This window comes from Arachis ipaensis, chromosome B02 (assembly GCF_000816755.2).
Source record: "Arachis ipaensis cultivar K30076 chromosome B02, Araip1.1, whole genome shotgun sequence".
NCBI lineage: Eukaryota > Viridiplantae > Streptophyta > Magnoliopsida > Fabales > Fabaceae > Arachis > Arachis ipaensis.
The window spans coordinates 100470551-100489509 of NC_029786.2; the positions used below are offsets into that span (position 1 = coordinate 100470551).

Here is an 18959-nt window from a genome sequence, read left to right on the forward strand (position 1 = left end):
TGTTGATTGGGTGTCGATAGTCTCGACATGTGGTCTTTCGAAAATTTTTGTGTTTTATACTAAAATTTTCTGAGCTCTGCTCCAAAATTTATATGTTGTGCATTAAAATTTTTATACTCTAGTTTTATGAATATATATAGAAGAAGAAGATAATAAAGACGACTAAGACGATAATAATAATGATAATAAAAGAGGATGAAGAGAAAAAAAAAGTGAATAAATTAAACAATAATAACAACAACAGTTACAATAATAACGACGACGACGACCGTAATGGCAACAATAATAATATTGACGTTAAAGAAAGAAGTGTGAAATATATGTATGAAAAAAAGAAACACATGATGATTTAGTTGAAAATTTGGTTTAAAATACGTCCGGACATCTAACTTTATTAATTATTTATTATCGTTTTTACATCAAATATGAATAATTATGTTTTTTTATATATAATAAAAAGGGTTAACCTAGGTATTACAATGAAAGGAATATAAGTAGAAGGCATTGACAAGTTATTTAATATATAAGAAAATGTATGAGAATAAGAAGTCCGAATATTCATTGGTTGAAAAGAAACAAGTACTATCACGGTATTACTTGAAATTGACCAATACTATAAATAATTAAAAAATATAATTGTTTCTCTTTCTTCTAAATTCAACTAACTTAAGAAATTGTGATTAATTATTTCCCTAAATATACTAAGTTTTCCGTTGTCAAAACTCAAATTTAAAGCCATTAAAGAAAAAAAAGAGAGCTTAACTTCCACTCAATGACTCAATTATCCCATGACCATTAACCAATACATGAGACCATGACTATGATTCTTTAATATTATGTAATGTAACTAGAGACGTGTTTAAAACATTTTTACAATGGAATAAAAACTAATTATTATTAATAAAAAAGAAATACAAAGTTGCCAACCCCTTTTCCGTGTGAGAAAAAAGTAAAATGATCAAAACGCCGCGTTAAAGATGCAATATATGAATATATTATTCACACACGTGACTTATACATATAATGCTTTGCTCTAAACACAACCTTTCAATTTTTTAAGCTCTTTTCTTCATCAATGGCAGCATCTTCATCCAGCACCTTCTACACCAACCTCAAGTTTTGTACCAAACCCAACAACAACAACAAAGCTTCTTCTCTTCTACGTATTAGTCTCTGTCACAAGAATAATAATAATAATCATGAAGACAACAACAATAACAACAGCAACTTGAACCGAAGGTTCTCTTCTTCCACACTTTGTTATTGAATTGAAATTGTTGAATTTGAATGCCCATTTTCTGAAATTTCTAAAGTTCAAATCTTTTTACCATTTTGAAGGGAACTCATATTGAGAAGCAGTGAAATAGCAACCGTTGGTGCTATCTTCAATTTTAGGTAACTCCCTCCTCCTGTGTTCTTTTTTTTTTCCTGTTTTTCCATTTTCATCATTTGAAGTTGTTGGCTTTTTTTATTATATTAGAATAAAGTATCGTTTCTGTCTCTAACGGGGCAAGTTTTAGAGTTGTTCCTAATATTTGAATTCGTCTTATTTAAATGCCTAACGTTTCAAAATTGATCCAATGTTATTCTGTCGTTAGAAATGGAATTGACAGCGGGACAAAATTGAGACGATTTTAATACGTTAGGGACTTAAATAAAACGAAAACGTTGGGACAAAAACGATACATAGAAATAAATTTTAATTTTATCATTTACCAATATCAATCTTTTATTGTACATAGTATTCAATTATTTTTTAATCACATTTAAGTAAATTAGACTTAATCACATTACTTTGATTCTAAATAAATTTATTTTTTTTATAATTTTACTCTTAAAGATTTTTATTCATCATGAAATGTTTGTAAAATGGCTAGAATCATATTATTTTATTGTATATGTATCATTTTTTTCTCATAAGTTTATGTACTAGTCATTCTACAAACATTTTATGATGAGTAAACATTTTTAAGAGTAAAATTATAAAAAAAATAAATTTCTTTAGAATAAAATTAATGTGATTAAGTGTAATTTACTTAGATATGATTAAAAAATAATTGAATAAATATGTACCGTAAAAAGTTGATATTATTGAAGGATAAAAATAAAATTTATTTTTATGTATCATTTTTATCCCTAATGTATTCGTTCCATGTAAATCCATAACGTTTCAAAATCGTCTTAATTTTGTCTCGCCGTCAATTTCGTTAACAGATTCCTAACGGCAGGACAACATTGAGTCAATTTTGAAATGTTAGAAATTTAAATAAGACGATTCAAACGTTAGGGACAACTTTGAGACTTACCCCAAACGTTGGAGACAAAAACGATATTTTATTCTATTATATTATTATTTTAATGCAAATTTGGAATATCCTAAATTAAGATTTGTTTTCCATTATTGCATATTTGAGTGATGAGAATTGAGAATTAAGGGGTTTTTTGTGCAGTGGAAAAAAGCCTGATTATCTTGGAGTGCAGAAAAATCCTCCATCATTAGCTTTGTGTCCAGCAACTAAGAATTGTATATCAACATCTGAGAATATCACTGATACCATCCATTATGCTCCTCCTTGGTAAAGTTCCCTTCTTTTTGTGTATGTTAATCTAACTATTGGTTTTCTAGTACTTAATAATTAGCTGCAATTAGAATAATGTTCTATTTTTAGCATAGATTTCAATAACATGTGAACAATTTATATGAAACTATGAAAGAGAAAAACCCAAATTTTGTTATCAATTTTGTTTGAGTGGAATTTTATCTCATGAACATATAACATCATAACATGAGAGTATCATAATCCTACAACTTATGTTTGTCATAAAACACAATAGTAGCATTTTGAAGAGGGTTTATATGAAAAATACTTGTGTGTTCATAAAACATATTATGACCACTCTTTTTTAATATAACGTTTGAACTTTATAAATTAACTGAGTGATCGAAAATGTTGTTTAAACAATATGCTTCAAGATTTTGTAAGTGTTTCTATTTTCACCTTCTCCATCAATGTTTAGGAGATAATAAACTTGGTTTAGTAATTAGTACCAAAGGAATCTCGGATGGCGTATCCATGTGCATTACATTGAATTGTTGCATTCCCAATAGTTTATCAATTCTCAAACTTTGCGCCACGTGAGTTTAGTGTAGCTGATGAGTAATGTTTGTTGGTTTGAGCTGTTCAACATTGACGAATATTAAAATAAACATGGGTCGGTGAAATAGTGTACTTTACCACTTATTGTTTTTTGTTTTGTTTAGTTTACTTCTTCTGTAGCTTGGCCCTACAAAATTTAATACTTTATTGTGCAATTACCAATACATGAATCATGTTGTCACTTGTCTAAAAATTTAATTTTGTTACAGGAATTATAACCCTGAAGGTAGGAAAAATCCTATAAGCAGGGAAGAGGCAATGGAGGAACTGATAGATGTGGTAATAAATGATAAATCTGACTCAATAATCATGGTTCTTACCTTTGGATTATAAGGGTCTTTTAGGTTTTCAGAAAAACATATCTATATCCATTTTATATTTTCTATATTACATTATTACTAATGAATCAAAATGTATCAATGTATGCATCAATGTTCACTTTTTTATTTGATTGAAGTAAACCTTATGCCAATGCATAATGATAATCTCACAGATAGAATCAACACCAGCAGACAAATTTACACCACGAATAGTTGAAAGGAAAGAGGACTATATCAGAGTGGAGTACTCAATCTTGGGGGTATGTGCAATTCTAGATTGAAAATAAATAAAAGTAAACCTTTTGTGCATTTGGATGGTTTCTGAAACCAGCTTTAATTCCAATTCTCTCCTCTTCAGTTTGTAGATGATGTTGAGTTCTGGTTTCCTCCTGGTAAGGGTTCAACAGTGGAGTATCGATCCGCATCAAGGGTTGGAAACTTTGATTTTGATGCAAATAAGAAAAGAATTAAGGTAAAAATTCATAACTGTTTGGTTTTGGGGATCTTCTCCATTGCAAAACTTTAATCATACACTTGACATGATAAAGGATCTCATGTAATTTATTTTTTACTTAAGATAAACTATAAGTAATTGTATAAATTTGGTTAAAAGATGAGGTGGAAAAGTAGACAATCACTTCCTGATCAAAACTTCTTTCTTAACCGCAGGCATTGAGACAAGAATTGGAGAAGAGAGGATGGGCATCTGCAGAGACGATATAAGCAACCTATATAGAAATCATATAATCAATCGCAACAAGAACTCGAGTTCAACTTGAATAATTTTTTTTATCAGACCATAACCTATTGAACCATTGAATGGAAGACATGTCTTTGTTCATTTGAATTGCAGAACTCACAGAGTGCACAAATGTAACCCTTGTTCAAGGAATGAAATAAATATCTTGGTTGTTTTTCCAATTGATCGATTCTTTCACTACGAGTTTCCATCATGGTTTTGCATTTCTTTTATTGACAAAATGGTCAAAATCCCATGCTGGATTACCTAAGTAAATTGAACTAGCACTTTTTCTTCTATATCAAAAATAAATAGCAAGGGTGCCTTTACGTAAGGAATAAAGGTATTCAGCACAATGAATCAAGTTTCAGAGTAATTTTCTTCATGCACCTATCACTTTTAATCCCTAACCAAACACAAAGAGTAGCACCAATGCTCAAACATTTGTCAAATTGAACTACATGCTTCTAGCCATATGAATTTGTATGCATAAACCAAGTAAAGCACACTGTATAAAACACCAGTTAGAGCTGATTAGATTTTGCTGAGATAATACCATGATCAAATTTCATAATCTTTTACAACACAGTGGATTTGCATTAATAAAGATTGGATAATATCCAATGCAAATTTAATTGAAAGCAAAATCTAGTACTCTAGTTATAATGTAAACAAACTAGCACTTCCTTGAATTGGTTCCACACTGGAAACGCTTTTCTCAACTTTGCCTAATGGGAAATATCAACCATGACATACAGTATTTCAAACATTCTCAATTCAAATCCAGCACCTCCAACAGAACATTTCATTGTAGAGCATCAATCTTTCCTTAGATCCATGTACTCTCTATGGATACCACTAGCATTTAGGATGACAATTTCAACCTTATCTCCCTGTAAAAAGAATAAAAGTTAGCAACAAAGTTTATTCACGTGTGGCAAACAGATGTGCTATACAGTACGAAATGAACTTTAGACAGGATTTTTGAGAAACAAAATCCTACAATTTGCAGTGATGGACTTCTGTACCGTTAAGAATTACTGTATTGCATATTACCCATAGCAATGCTATACAAGCGTAGAGCGTATACAACTGTGAGTAGAAATCAATGGAACAAGTTTTGGAAAGGAATTTTCAAAATCAAATTCATAGAATTTGCAAAGATGCACTTCCATACCATTAAGAATTACTGAATGGCAAGCTACAAATGTTATACAAACTTACAGTGTATATATCTCTCTCGGTTGCAGATGCAAAAACAGTTTTGACCAGCTCGACTGCTTCTGCTTCAGCCAATGGAGTAACAGCATCCTGCAAGATATCAAAATTGTCGCATAGATATCAACTGAAATTTAGAGAATCAAACATTTCAAGAGAAGTATTAATTTCAGAACTTTACCACAGGTGGATATAGGAGTGGGCTGGGAGACTTCAGTTGGTTATCCAAAAATGGTGTAATGAGTGTTGAACCAGAACCTTGAGAGCTATAGCCGACCCTCTCATATGAACCAACAGCATCATACGTGAAAACACATCCCTTTCCTATTTCAGGTTTAAGTTATTAGCAAATAAAACAATGGTACATGGACAAACATAGAAGGGTAGATATAGTGTACCTTCATTGTCAAGACCACCCAAGACATTGAAAGAATAATAAGGGAAGAAACGTTTGTAATAGAGAGTGTTCGAAAGCAATTGAGCCATTGCAGGGCAGCTCATTTGCTTGTTGTGTTGATGCTGATAAATCTGCATTCAAATGAAAAAGACAATCATTTCAGTACCAACGCAGCTCCCACAAAAAGTACAAAACAATTCATAAATACAATTCTGCAGTTTCCTCATTTTCACTACTAGCATCTAACAACATAATCGATACAGCGTGTCCTTCAGGGAAACAAAACTATTCAATTCAAGCATATCTAAATGCACATGGAATCAATTCATAGATATCTTTGACTGCATAGTAGCTTTTTGAAAATTGATAATAGACAATGGAAATTCCAATAACTGAAACCAGCCTAATCCTAATACCATAGTTTCCAAACCTTTGAATACATGATTACATGGTCAGAAAAGAAAATGTATTTGGTCCAAATAAAAAGAATGAAAGCTCTCATATAATTAATAAATGTCAAATCAGTTCCTAACAGCTTCAAATCCAATTCAACTTACGATGCAAAACAAGTGGTCGCAATGTACTGCTTCAACTCTAATGGTTGAAGATAATAGTTTTCAGCACAGAAAGATTGAAAACAACTCAACCAAGAAAAGTTCATTCATCCAACTTAATCTGAACTGAGATATCTAACAATCTAAGAAATAAAACAACAAACCATACAATGATGGGATTAAACGTAGAAACATAATATCTAACTTGCTATGCCAGCGGCCAGCCTAGAAGAGCTTGAATCCGAAACAGCATTTCAACTATTAACTTAGTAAACACAAACAGCTTCCTAGGAGAACATATACTAAGAGATTAATAAGCATATTGACACAGCAGTTGCTAACTTGAAAGAACTCACACGCAAAATAAACATCTTTGGTAAATAAATTACAATAGTTGAGAATGTTGACTCACCAAATGCCTAGCAGACAACACCTTCTGCAAAGCTTTAACATCAGCTTGAAAGCCCGAAGAAGCCATAACGCATTTCTCAGCTCTGCCGCAAAATTAAAGGAAAAAAAAAAACTCCAATTCATATTCTCAAACGATATTAACATAACCACACACATAAACATCAAGGAAACTTTGCCCAATTAACAATTTAACAGTTCATGCAGCTCTCAAGTATAAAATAACCCACCAAATTTTAAAAAATTAAAAAAAATAATAATACTTAATCATGAATTAAGAGTAATAATTAGGTTGCACATACAATTGGGAGATTTTGGAGTATTCCCGAGTGAGGATGTTGTAACCAGTGGACATTCTTGTATCCGCTGCGATAACACAGTAATCAGCTCCGGCAATCGCAACACAGGATCTATTAAAGGCAAAAATTAATAATAATTAATAATTAATTAGACAAAAAAAATTCCCCTAACAAAAAACTGCAACTGAGAACCAAAAAAGGGAGAGAGAAGTACCCTCCATTGTTGTCATAGGGAGACCAATTAGCGTGCTGCTTCGTCATCGTTGTTGAATCAGAGAGTCACAGCGATGAAAGTTGAAGAAGAAGAATGAGTGTTGGGGTTTTTTGTGAATGTTTCAGTCTAATAGGGTTCGGTTTTCGATCTGTCTTTGCTAGCACGAAAGCAAAGTGACGAGCTCTCTTTTTTTTTCTCTCCGAAAAGTGACACAGTGTTCTTTTTTATAGAATGGGCTTTTTTGAACTAATTGGGCCTCTTTGGAAAGAGTCACGAAATAAATCGACAGACCCAAAAAGAACAAAAAAACGCAACTCTTAGTAGAGTGAGTGCTTGGTTCTCTCTTTCACCTAGTCGTCACACGGTCACACCAACAACGAAACGATGCCGCTTTACCGCCTCCTCCTCCGCTCCCTCCGCCGTTTGTCGACGCTCCAAGATGTTGCCATTTGTGATTCTCGCCCTTTCCCTTTCACTTCACAGAGTCGTTCATTCGCGTTCTCCTCCGCCGAAGAAGCAGCCGCAGAGCGCCGCCGCCGCAAGCGCCGCCTTCGCATCGAGCCTCCCCTGAATGCGATTCGTCCTCCTCCTCATCAATCCGCCGCCTCCCGTGACCCCAACGCTCCACGCCTCCCGGATTCCACCTCCGCCCTCGTCGGGCCCCGCCTTAGCCTCCACAACCGCGTCCAGTCTCTAATTCGCGCCGGCGACCTTGACGCCGCCTCCGCCGTGGCCCGCCACTCCGTGTTCTCCGTCACCCGCCCCACCGTCTTCACCTGCAACGCCATCATTGCCTCCATGTACCGTGCCAAGAGGTACCAAGAAGCCATCGCTCTCTTTCACTTTTTCTTCAACCAGTCAAATATTGTTCCCAATATCGTTTCCTACAATAACCTAATCAACACCCACTGTGATGAGGGGAACGTTGACGTGGCGATCCAAATCTATCGCCATGTCATTGCCAATGCCCCTTTCAGCCCTTCCCCTGTGTCCTATCGCCATCTCACTAAGGGTCTCATCGACGCCGGCCGCATTGGCGAGGCCGTCGATCTCTTGCGTGAGATGCTGACTAAAGGCCACGGTGCCGACTCTCTGGTGTACAATAATCTGATTTCTGGTTTCCTTAACTTGGGGAATCTTGACAAGGCCAATGAACTATTTGATGAGTTGAAAGAGAGGTGTTTGGTGTATGATGGGGTTGTCAATGCTACTTACATGGAGTGGTACTTCAAGCAGGGTAGAGATAAGGAGGCAATGGAGTCTTACAAATCCTTATTGGATCGCGAGTTTAGAATGACGCCCGCTACTTGCAATGTCTTGTTGGAGGTCTTGTTCAAGTACGGCAAGAGTACGGAGGCTTGGGCTTTGTTTCATCAGATGTTGGATAATCATACTCCTCCGAACTTTCAAGCTGTGAACTCGGATACCTTCAATATAATGGTCAACGAGTGTTTTAAGCTGGGGAAGTTTGGAGAAGCACTTGCCACTTTTAAGAAGGTTGGGACCAGGGCAAATTCGAAGCCTTTTGCTATGGACGTTGCAGGATACAATAATATTATTGCTAGGTTTTGTGAGAATGGAATGCTGTCTGAAGCGGAAACACTATTTGAAGAGCTGTGCTCGAAATCTTTGAGCCCTGATGTGCCAACTCATAGGACTTTGATTGAGGCATACTTGAAGATGGAGAGGATTGATGATGCTTTGAGGGTGTTCCATAGAATGGTGGATGCCGGTCTAAGGGTGGTTGCAAGCTTTGGTAATAGGGTGTTTGATGAATTGATTAAGAATGGCAAAGCTATTGACTGTGCTCAAATTTTGAGTAAGATGGGAGAAAAAGATCCTAAACCTGATCCTACTTGCTATGAGGTTGTGATCAAGGGTCTATGCAGTAATGGTTTGCTGGATAAAAGCCAAGAGTTGCTTAATGAGGTTATAAGGTATGGCATCGGCCTTACTTCTCCTTTGCAGACATATTTGATGGAGACTTTCCGGAAGGCTGGGAGGGAGGAGGAGATTCTGAGACTGCTAAACATGAACAGATTTGGATACCGTCCACCAACACCACCACCAAGATCCTCACCTCAAACGGCAGGAGGGCATAGTCCGCCTTCTGGCCCTCCACCACAAATAGCAGGACATCAACCTTATGGAACACCATACGGACATCGGCAAATGCCGGGGAATTATCCACCTTCTTAAGGAGGACAATATCAGCCTGTGTCAGAGTCAGGAGCAACTCCTCAGATTTCCAGATCTACTCCTCCATCATATGGAGCTGCAAATCAAATGTCGCCCCACCACTATACATCCCCTGGACTATATTCGCAGACAACTGAACCTCATCATCCATCATCAGGAGCCCTTTATCACATTCTAGAAGTCATGAACAAGTAGCTGCTTGATTTTTGGAGTTCAAGTAAACTTAGTGATCCTGGTTCTCTTTTGAATTGAAAGAAGAGGTGATTTATCATTACAGTATCTTTTTGTGTCTATTGATGCTGAATTATGGTCTTCAGAATTACTAGGCATTCGTGAGATTATAGATGATGATAGAAGGATCTATTTTGATATATTAGTCCATGATAATTCATGGGATATGGGCATGTTTTAATTTATTCTTGTAGCTCAACCTTTAATTTAATGTCTGGCATAGATTTATATGTTGTATTACTGATGTTATATTTTTGCTGAAATGATGATCGAAGATATTACCTTGAGAGCCTAAATAATAATAATAATAATAAATAAAAAATATTAATGTATGAATACTACTAGTGTTGCACAGTACCCAATAAACTGGGAGTAGTGGGAGTACTAGTAGTATTCATACATTAATAAAAAAAATGAAAATAAGCAATAAGAAAGATAGGTAAACAAGTTTGAATAAAAATCATAAATAAAAAGGCAAACAAGCTTGTTTCGTTACATTCAAATTAGCCTACTCATAAAACTGCATACATAGTGCAGCATCTACCTAATCAGCCGACAAATCAGAATACTCTACCTAACTACAACATTCTTAATAAATAATAAGAATAGTAGTGAGCTAAATCATGCTATGGTGGTGATAAAACATCAGACAACAATGTTTTGGAACAATCTTAATGGACATATAATAATAGAGAGAACATTGTAAAAGACACTCAAATTGATAACTCAGTAATGAACCCTTTGTTTTGTTTTGTCAGTGAAGACTTGATTGGTGATGCATCAACCTAACTATCCGAGTCGTGTTACATGTACGAGAATAAGTGAATACAGATAACATTTCTCTTTAACTATCTGGCAAAGATATGTTGATGTCGGTAGCCGACTTTCTTGAGTCTTGTTGCATGGAGTGCATGTTCACCCAATTTTCTCTTCTGAAGGGAGAAGGGGTAAGGTTTGATGATGAGTTTTGCATCACATGGTGTGCACCACCCATCACATGATCATCTTTCTCAGTATTGCTCGGGTGACTTGGTGCGGAAGACATCGAGATGACTGCCGGAGTAACAACGGGCGTGGAATAATCGGTTGGCTTCAGCTTCTTTGGTTTCTGATCTTGTTGGTTGCTTGGCAGGAAACTTCCCACCACCACCTGAAAAAGTGCATTGACCAATTTTCTTAACCGAGGAAGAAAAATCTCTTCTTTATAAAGAAAGCAACATTCTACAATTTTGTTTCACCAAAAAATATAATAGAAAATAAACATTTTATCAGCAAAACTCCACAGGAATATACATAACACATTACAGTATATGTTATGATTTGAACCTATATTGAACCTATATCTTGATGTCCCTATATTGTTAAGGGTCTAGGGGGAAATCGATAGTTCATTTTTCAAAGATATGAAAACAAAAACTAATACATAATAACATTGTTTGAGTATATCCTAAATGGGAAGTATGGCGGAATGCTAACCTGCACCGGACTAGCGGCTACTAGAAGTCCGGCAACACCACCACCTACAACACGACCATCAGGGCTTGCCAACGAGACACTCATTCCACCCGTCCTGCTTCGTGTTCCTTGGTTGTCAGTAGGCATGAACGATCCCGACAAAGAAAGTATATCGAAACGGCCCTACAGAAGTTAAAGAAGTGAGGTGAAGAATCATTTTTTAGCACCATGATGAATTCATGTCAACAATCACATAAAGAACCGCAGTTCTTAGACCACTGAAGAAAGCTAGGTCCATATGATCATCAGTTACCAATCCTTATCTTTCTATGATTAAAGTGCGAATCAATTGGCAGTATAAGTTATTATATTTCTGCTACATATTGATATGTCAAAGTTCTGGTTCTGAATATAAAAAATTACTAATCCTATTACTATCTGCAAAGCCTATGTTCATAGCTGCTGATCAAGGAAGTGATTTAGAACCACCATCACCAACTTTAGCAATGACTAATGAGTTAAGAGTGTGTTTGGAAAGCATTAAAGTGAGAAAAGAATTCTATTTCAGATTCAAATCCATGATTGGGAACAATTAATTGCATGAATGAAATGAATTATGTGTTCTTTACTATTTTGTCCTTGTGGTTTCTTTATTTGTCTTTATTTATTTATTAGGGACAATTTTGACATTTCAATCTTTAGTAATGATGGAATTGCAGTTTGAACACTAATGTGAGAATTGGAATTCTCTTGAGAATTGAAAATGACACTTTTATTGTATTCCAGACCAAAGAAAAGAATTCTTTTCTTGAGAGAATTGTATTCTCAAGGTATTCCGAACACACACTAAAAGTATCACATAAGCAACTGAACCTTATCAATAAGCATATCATTGGTAAAATGAAGGTTTGGGAAAAAAGAAATAGAAGTGAACTTTAATCAATGGCTACTCTGCTTCACCTCATAGGTCAAAGTGCCGCCAGAAGAATCAGGTTGACGAAGAGTGACATTCGAAATTACACCACTAGCAGATAAGATGCATATAGCTCGCGGTCCTTGCTGAGAAAACGATATAACCTTCATGGTAATGTCCTGTGCCGATGAGACGGTAAAGGAAAATAACATCATTATTCATTACTCATCTCATAAGGAAAGATTAAACATCACATCATAAAATATGCAGAATGGGAAGGTATGGATGAAGATTTTTTCATAAATACAAAACATTGTGCTTGTGCTTGTGCTTTTTCTCTTCTGTTAAGAATATCAGTTTTGAACTTCACCCAATTTCAGAAACTTGAAGTTGAAGACATTAGATATTTATACACATTCATGTATGATGGATCCATAAGGGTAAGTATACAACAAAGGATATTAAGAGATAAATTTCAAGGCAAACCTATATGAACTAAATGAAGCAAAAACCATTGTCCTGTCCCCTAACCCCCTCTGAAGCATACCTCTCCAGCATTAACAGTGATGATATGTGGCAGAAAGTTTGTACCATCAGCACATGCATTATATTCACCTACACAAGCACCAAATAATAGATTAAGAAATTCGGAAAACCATGAAAAAAATCGGCTCGCTTCAATGCATGGAAACAACAATGCACATTAATTCATTGCTAGTTTTGCAAAAGCTTTCCATATACAAGGATGAGTTCAATAAATTATCTAAAAATAAGAACGATGCATTTCGTTCATTGCATGTATCAAAACTGTCATGAAATCACTTCTCCCAAAAGCTTAAGCTGAGAGAAAGTGGCACATAAATGGTTATATCTCTAACAAAAACAAGGAAGATCAAGGAACTTTGTCAAATGAAATTCACTTGATAAACCATGGTCCATGACATTTAGGTTACATACTTAGTTTGGATTAGAGCATTAAGCATAAGAGTGTTCAAGTAGTATATTCAAATGAACAAATCAAGTGAGAAACTATAAAGCAGGACACTATTTATTTAATTCAGTGAATTGATGTGAGGCTAGACTATTCAAACTTGAAAATTCTAACAAAAAAGACCATTACCTAGTTGATCAAACCCAAGTTTTTTCGACTGCTTGTACTCCGCCCCCTTCGATTTCCCCCGTTTACCGGATGAAAAGTCATTTGAATGTGGACCTGAAGATGAGAGTGGCAATGGTGACAATGCCATAGTGACAGATCCATCCGGCCCATATTTCCTCGGTCTACCCCGTTTCTTCTTAACCGTCGATCCATCTATCCCCACACTCACCGGAGAAACCCCGGCTGCGGCAGCAGCAGCCGCAGCCGCAGCCACAGCTGCCGTGCCTCCCTCAGGCACATGAACCTGGTTTGGAGCTTCACTCCTTGGTGCCACATGATATGCTGATGGAGCTTCTGCCCCTATCACCGTAACCCCGGAACTAATGCCTTCTCTAGCTTCCATGCATATATCAAATTACCACCCCAAATTTCTATATAACCAAACACAAACCTGAAACCCCAGAAATCAAAATAGAAAATTTAGAAATCACATGGGTTACTACTATCATTCTCATCACCAAAATCATAACTTTTAACCAAACCCATCAATGCATTAAAAGTTAAAACCTTCTAGAGCATGCTTCAAAAGGCACACTGAAAAACCCATCAAAGGGTCTCAGAGATGAGATACAATGTTAAGAAAAGACTCAAACTTTGGATTCACATGAAGCTATTCTCACCATCTTTATCAAGAGATCCAACTTGGAAATTTAGCTATACATTGAATCATTAAAAAGAAATGCAGTTATTTTGAATCAAAGTTAACTTCTTTTATCTTTGTTATAAACTATTATCTTTGAAAGTTTAATACTTGCTGAGTTTTTCAAATACTAAAACCAGAAATTTACCACAAAACATAAGACAAAGTAAAGGGAAGAGGGGGGAATATATATTAAACAATAAAAGAAAAAATAATACAAAATTTTAAAAATTCAAATAAACCCACTTGGACAAGAAAATTTATTGAAAATGATAATTAAAAAAAACAAATAATAATTAAAAAAAAAAATCTTTGCTCCAAATATTTCCCAACCTGGTAACTCAAAACTAAAACAGAGGAACAATTATAAACCCTTTTGCTAAACTCATAAATCTGCTTCATAAAAACATTTTGCTAAACTTTGAAAGACAGAAAACTGATACTCAAGAAAATAAAAATGGTAATATAAAACCAAAAAATAAAAATAAAACAAAAAAAAACACACAAATAAAAAAATTTCAAGCCAAAGCTTCTTATAATCTTTATAGAAAGCATATCAACATCATGCTGAGGATATTCTTCAGAATGCAAAGATCATGACCTGTCACTATGATTTTCCACACTTCAGCAAGCTTCTTCTAAAGCTGAAAAACCTTCTATTCAGATTTCTTTTTCAGCTCAAAACAAAAACTTACTTAACTCACTCTCACCCCAGAAAGTAAAAATTCCAGAAATTCAAAGCAACTTACAAATTTTCAGGTGGTGAAAAAAAACTCGTTGGCTGGTTGGTTTTTCCAAAGCTGCTAGAATTCAAAGTTGTAAAAAGAAAAGTTTTGGAAAGCTTTGAAATAAATGCTACTGTTACAATATAATAAATTTATTTTAAAGAAAATAATTAATAAGGCAAGGAGAAAAAACCAAAGATAAAACAAGAGTGATAGTAAAGTATGTTTAAATATTAGTAAGATATATCAAGATTAAGAATTTTTTTTAATTTTTTGGTTTGAATAAATTGCTAAACCCGATAAATACAATTTGGTTAAGAACAATTTGGAGTCCGGGTAGGGGCAATTATAAATTTTATCAAAAACAAAAATTAAGTATTTGGTAGCATGGTTAGTATGGTAAATTTGTAAAAAGTGATTGAAATTAGAGTGTAATAAAGTGATACCTTTTATTATTTTCTTACACATATTAATTAGTTTTCCCATTTAAAGCTGCAAAGGTAGTGTTGGACGGCCTAACCTTTATGTTTTCGCTGACCTGCTTTTTGTCTTTTTTCTCAAAATTAAAGACCATAGGTTATAATAATTTATGCCCTTCATTGCACTCTCAAATTTTTTGTTATGCCACGCTAGGGAATTTAAGTTCCCCTTTTTCTTTTGCACTTTTTTTTGTTTTTTTCTAACTTAATTTTGCAAATTCATTGAATGTGTTAGTGTTAATTAAGAGTGAAATAGTGAATTGATGTAGTATTTGATTTTGAATTGTGTCCATAAAAAAATTCTTATGATTTGATCCATTCTGGTCTATAGTCTATAATTTTCTAATAAATATCTTCAATCTATATATTAATAATATATGTTGGTGGAATAGCCTAAGTTTTTTATTTAAAAAAAAAAACACTCATTCTTCTTTTAATTAAAAAAAAACGCAGCTACTATTTTGTCTTTATTTTAACATATAGCTAATCACAGTTTGAAAATGTATAAATTTTTGTTATATAAATATTGAATGTGATGTTAATCAATTTATACATTAGTGAATATAATATGTTAATTCAAAACTTATATACTTCAACATAATATTTATTAATTAGGAATACTGTATATTACTTTGCCGCTTAAATTACTATACTAAAACAATGAAATTATTTATAAAAAAAAAAAGAAGAAATGATCAATTATATGTACTCGTGTTAAAGTGGAAATGGGGCCAAGTTTAATAATATAATATAGCAACAGAATATTCCGTGATAAAAAAGGATACTTTGTTTAACAATAGAACAAAAATTGTAACCTAAATATTTAAAAACTTAAAAGAATTTATCTTTCTTTATATATATAGTTTCAGGAAATCATGAAATTAAAACGTATATAAGTACATTTATATATATATGGTTAACATTGAAATCATTAACATTAATATATTTTTTCTTTGGAAAAATAATTATTCTCAATCTTTAACAAAGGGAGCATTAAAGTGGAATCATATGCCATCTTTACTATTTCATAATATGTTAAGAAAAACCATAATGTTGTCTTGAAAACTTTGAGAGATAATTTGCTAGAGTAAGAAAATACACAGACTTTAGTCTTGTAATTTATCCATCTTATAATCAATATATAGAATAAAATTTTTTTTCTAAATTTAACAAAATACTTCTCTATTCTACTGTACAGATTGAAGTGTTATAGAGAAAATATAAATTATTTTATAATTATTTTTTATTATTTTATTATTATTTAAAATATGGATCCTACTTTTATTAATTTCTCTTTTATTCTATTAAAGAAAAAATCTGTAAATTTACATCTTTACCATATAATTCACTTTTTTTAAGCCATAGTTAATCAAAACGCGTGGGCTTTAAGACATAGCATTCGTAGATTTTTAATTTGAAGTCTTCATTATATTTATTAGTTTTAGTTTCTATTTGTCTCAAAGAATTTCAATTTATTTTCGGAAATCATTTATGTATCGGAATATATTATTTATATATTTCTTTGAAATTTTAAAATCTAATTAAAAGAAGTTATTCTCAAAAATAATTTCTTATCTAAAATAAAATTTTACTATACTAGAAAAAGTCTGAATTTGATATTCCCATTTCAAAAAAAAAAGTTAAGATATAAAATTACTATTATATTCCTCAATTATTATGTTTCTTGTCCAAGAACTCATCTTTTATTATTAGTATTGGAGTTATTCTAAATATTAAGAATTTGTTCTCAAAAATATGTATAATAGAATAATAAATATACCTTAATTTATTCTCATAAATATTAAAAATAAGAAAAATTCTTAATTATCGTAGCAATAACAAACAAATTTTTTATAATTCTCAAATACAATATTCTCCGGCATAATAATATTTTTGAGAATTTACCTCTTTGGAATATATATTTTAATCTCAAAACATATGTGCACTAGTATCAAATTTCCACAATAATGCAAAGCATTAATTCAAGTATTCAACTGACAATGATAAAAGGTGATCATGTTAGTTCTAAAAAATCTATTGTTTATATTAGAATTTAAACCTAACCAACTTTTTTCTTCAATGTTCTTATCTTTTTAATCGAGTATATATAACATCTTTGTCTAATCTTTATTTCCCAAATACATTATTAGTACAAGCACAATCATTAAGATGAGATTTTTTTTTTCTTAGTGAAGAATCCAACCTTTTGCTTTCTTTGATATCATTATTACTGAGATCTAGCAAATAAATTCGTATTTGAAAACAAGCAATTTTTTAGCATAAAGAAAAGGAAAGAAATGTCCAATGTTGAAAAATGAGAAAGACTCATGAGGATAGATATCTTCCTAACTCATTTATATAAACTTGTAAATATACTTACAAGTTAAGCACCACATCCGTTTTTAAATTTTTGTTTTTATTAAAAGAATAAGAAAAAAATATTAGATAAACAAATTATTTTTGTAATTAAATTTAATTAATTTCTTTTTTTTTGCTTCTTAACTTCTAATGTATTTTTCTTTTTTTTTATTTGTGATAATAAGTTATTAGACCAACTTATTAGTTGGATTTAGTTATTAAAATAATTATAACAGAAGCACTAAATAGCGACGGTTTATTTTGCGACTTGCAGCGGTTTAAAACCGTCGCAAATTCGATCCCCAGCAGTTCTCCCACTGACATCCTTTAACGTACGAGAATTAATTTTTTGCGGCAATTTTTAAAAATCGCAGATATAACCGCCACGATATGCCCAAACAGGATTTTTTGTTGTTTTGCGATGAACACAAACCACCGCTATTTAGTGTTGCTAATTTTTTTATTTTTTCATCGGTTTATAACTGCTACTAGATCTCAGTTTAAACTGCCACAAAAATATTATATTTTGTAGCATAAATCGCCGTTATTTTTCTTTAAATATTCTAGGTATATTTGGGAGTTATTTTTTAATATTAAAAAATTTATTATTTTTCCTCTAAAATCTAAATTGATGATGAAAACTCATGAAAATATAACTACAAAATAAATTAATATATTTATATTAACATCAATAAAGTATATCTCTAATTAAGAGTTGCATAGTCAACTTAAAAAAATGTATACTTTAAATAAAATAACATCAAATTCTAATATCTATTTTTTACTCTGTCCCTCCAAGGAATTCATTCCTGCAGTGACGTCTAGTGACAGCTTTCCACCTTGCTGTTGAACTAGATATCTTAGAACACTTTCCATTATTGCCTGCCTCTTTATCTTTTCTGCTGCTATTTCATCCTCCACTGTTTTTTTTTTTTATTTTTCAATTGCAACCCCTGCCTGTAGTTCAAATAGCACCCTTTGGGTCTTCTCTGTTTGAGTTCCACCACCCGACTGATGCGAATTCGGACCAAAAAATTGATTAGGAGTCGATCTGAAACCTATGCCATGCACTCCATCCGATTGCTCTTTTTCAAAAATTTGGACAAATGAATCATTTTCAAACAACACTCTAGAAAATTTATCATGCTGCTCATTTTGTCCAGTGTCTATAATTTTTTTCTACACACATAAATAAACATAAGTAATTACAGGTTAGAGCATATTCAATACAATTTTATAATTAAAACTAACAGAAAACAACATAAAGAATCTCAACATAATACTTACACTAATGACCCGAGCTTCTTCTTCATGGATATAGGAGCCATCACATCATTTGTGCATTAAATTCCATAACTCTCCTCTACTAATTTTTCTCCCTTGTAGTTCTGACTGTAACAATATAGTTTATACCATCATCATATTCCATCCAAATAAAAAAAAATATTGTCGAAAAGACAATTCAAAGTGAATTCAATGCTCTTTATCAATTT

The 18959-nt window shown here is 32.9% G+C and overlaps 4 protein-coding genes and 1 long non-coding RNA gene across 7 annotated transcripts; 2 read left to right on the forward strand and 3 right to left on the reverse strand.

Annotated features, from left to right (window-relative positions):
* LOC107625976 lies at nucleotides 1016-4404 on the forward strand. The gene is made up of 7 exons (XM_016328727.2): nucleotides 1016-1239; nucleotides 1339-1395; nucleotides 2451-2576; nucleotides 3368-3437; nucleotides 3652-3738; nucleotides 3837-3950; nucleotides 4148-4404. Exons 1-7 carry the CDS (start codon nucleotides 1076-1078, stop codon nucleotides 4199-4201), a joined length of 672 nt encoding a protein of 223 aa, XP_016184213.1. The 5' UTR covers nucleotides 1016-1075; the 3' UTR covers nucleotides 4202-4404.
* LOC110269057 lies at nucleotides 2741-14499 on the reverse strand. Its single transcript, XR_002358019.1, has 2 exons — nucleotides 14068-14499; nucleotides 2741-2867 (listed from the first exon to the last, which is right to left on the reverse strand). It is a non-coding gene; the product is annotated as an uncharacterized LOC110269057 (long non-coding RNA).
* LOC107625977 (proteasome subunit beta type-1) lies at nucleotides 4721-7490 on the reverse strand. The gene is made up of 7 exons (XM_016328729.2): nucleotides 7308-7490; nucleotides 7097-7204; nucleotides 6799-6880; nucleotides 5834-5963; nucleotides 5617-5759; nucleotides 5442-5528; nucleotides 4721-5110 (listed from the first exon to the last, which is right to left on the reverse strand). Exons 1-7 carry the CDS (start codon nucleotides 7352-7354, stop codon nucleotides 5036-5038), a joined length of 672 nt encoding a protein of 223 aa, XP_016184215.1. The 5' UTR covers nucleotides 7355-7490; the 3' UTR covers nucleotides 4721-5035.
* On the forward strand, nucleotides 7665-9979 carry LOC107625978 (pentatricopeptide repeat-containing protein At1g10270-like). The gene has a single exon (XM_016328730.2). It carries the CDS (start codon nucleotides 7692-7694, stop codon nucleotides 9504-9506), a length of 1815 nt encoding a protein of 604 aa, XP_016184216.1. The 5' UTR covers nucleotides 7665-7691; the 3' UTR covers nucleotides 9507-9979.
* LOC107625979 (AT-hook motif nuclear-localized protein 1) lies at nucleotides 10184-14828 on the reverse strand. 3 transcript variants are annotated; one of them, XM_016328731.2, is made up of 6 exons: nucleotides 14654-14828; nucleotides 13226-13655; nucleotides 12653-12720; nucleotides 12153-12284; nucleotides 11214-11375; nucleotides 10184-10887 (listed from the first exon to the last, which is right to left on the reverse strand). In XM_016328731.2, the coding sequence occupies exons 2-6, from the start codon at nucleotides 13605-13607 to the stop codon at nucleotides 10582-10584; spliced, it is 1050 nt and encodes a 349-aa protein (XP_016184217.1). In that variant the 5' UTR covers nucleotides 13608-13655; nucleotides 14654-14828; the 3' UTR covers nucleotides 10184-10581. The 3 variants fall into 3 exon arrangements, with proteins under 3 accessions (XP_016184217.1, XP_016184218.1, XP_016184219.1); XM_016328732.2 differs by lacking the exon at nucleotides 14654-14828 and adding an exon at nucleotides 14506-14638; XM_016328733.2 differs by lacking the exon at nucleotides 14654-14828 and adding an exon at nucleotides 13772-14071.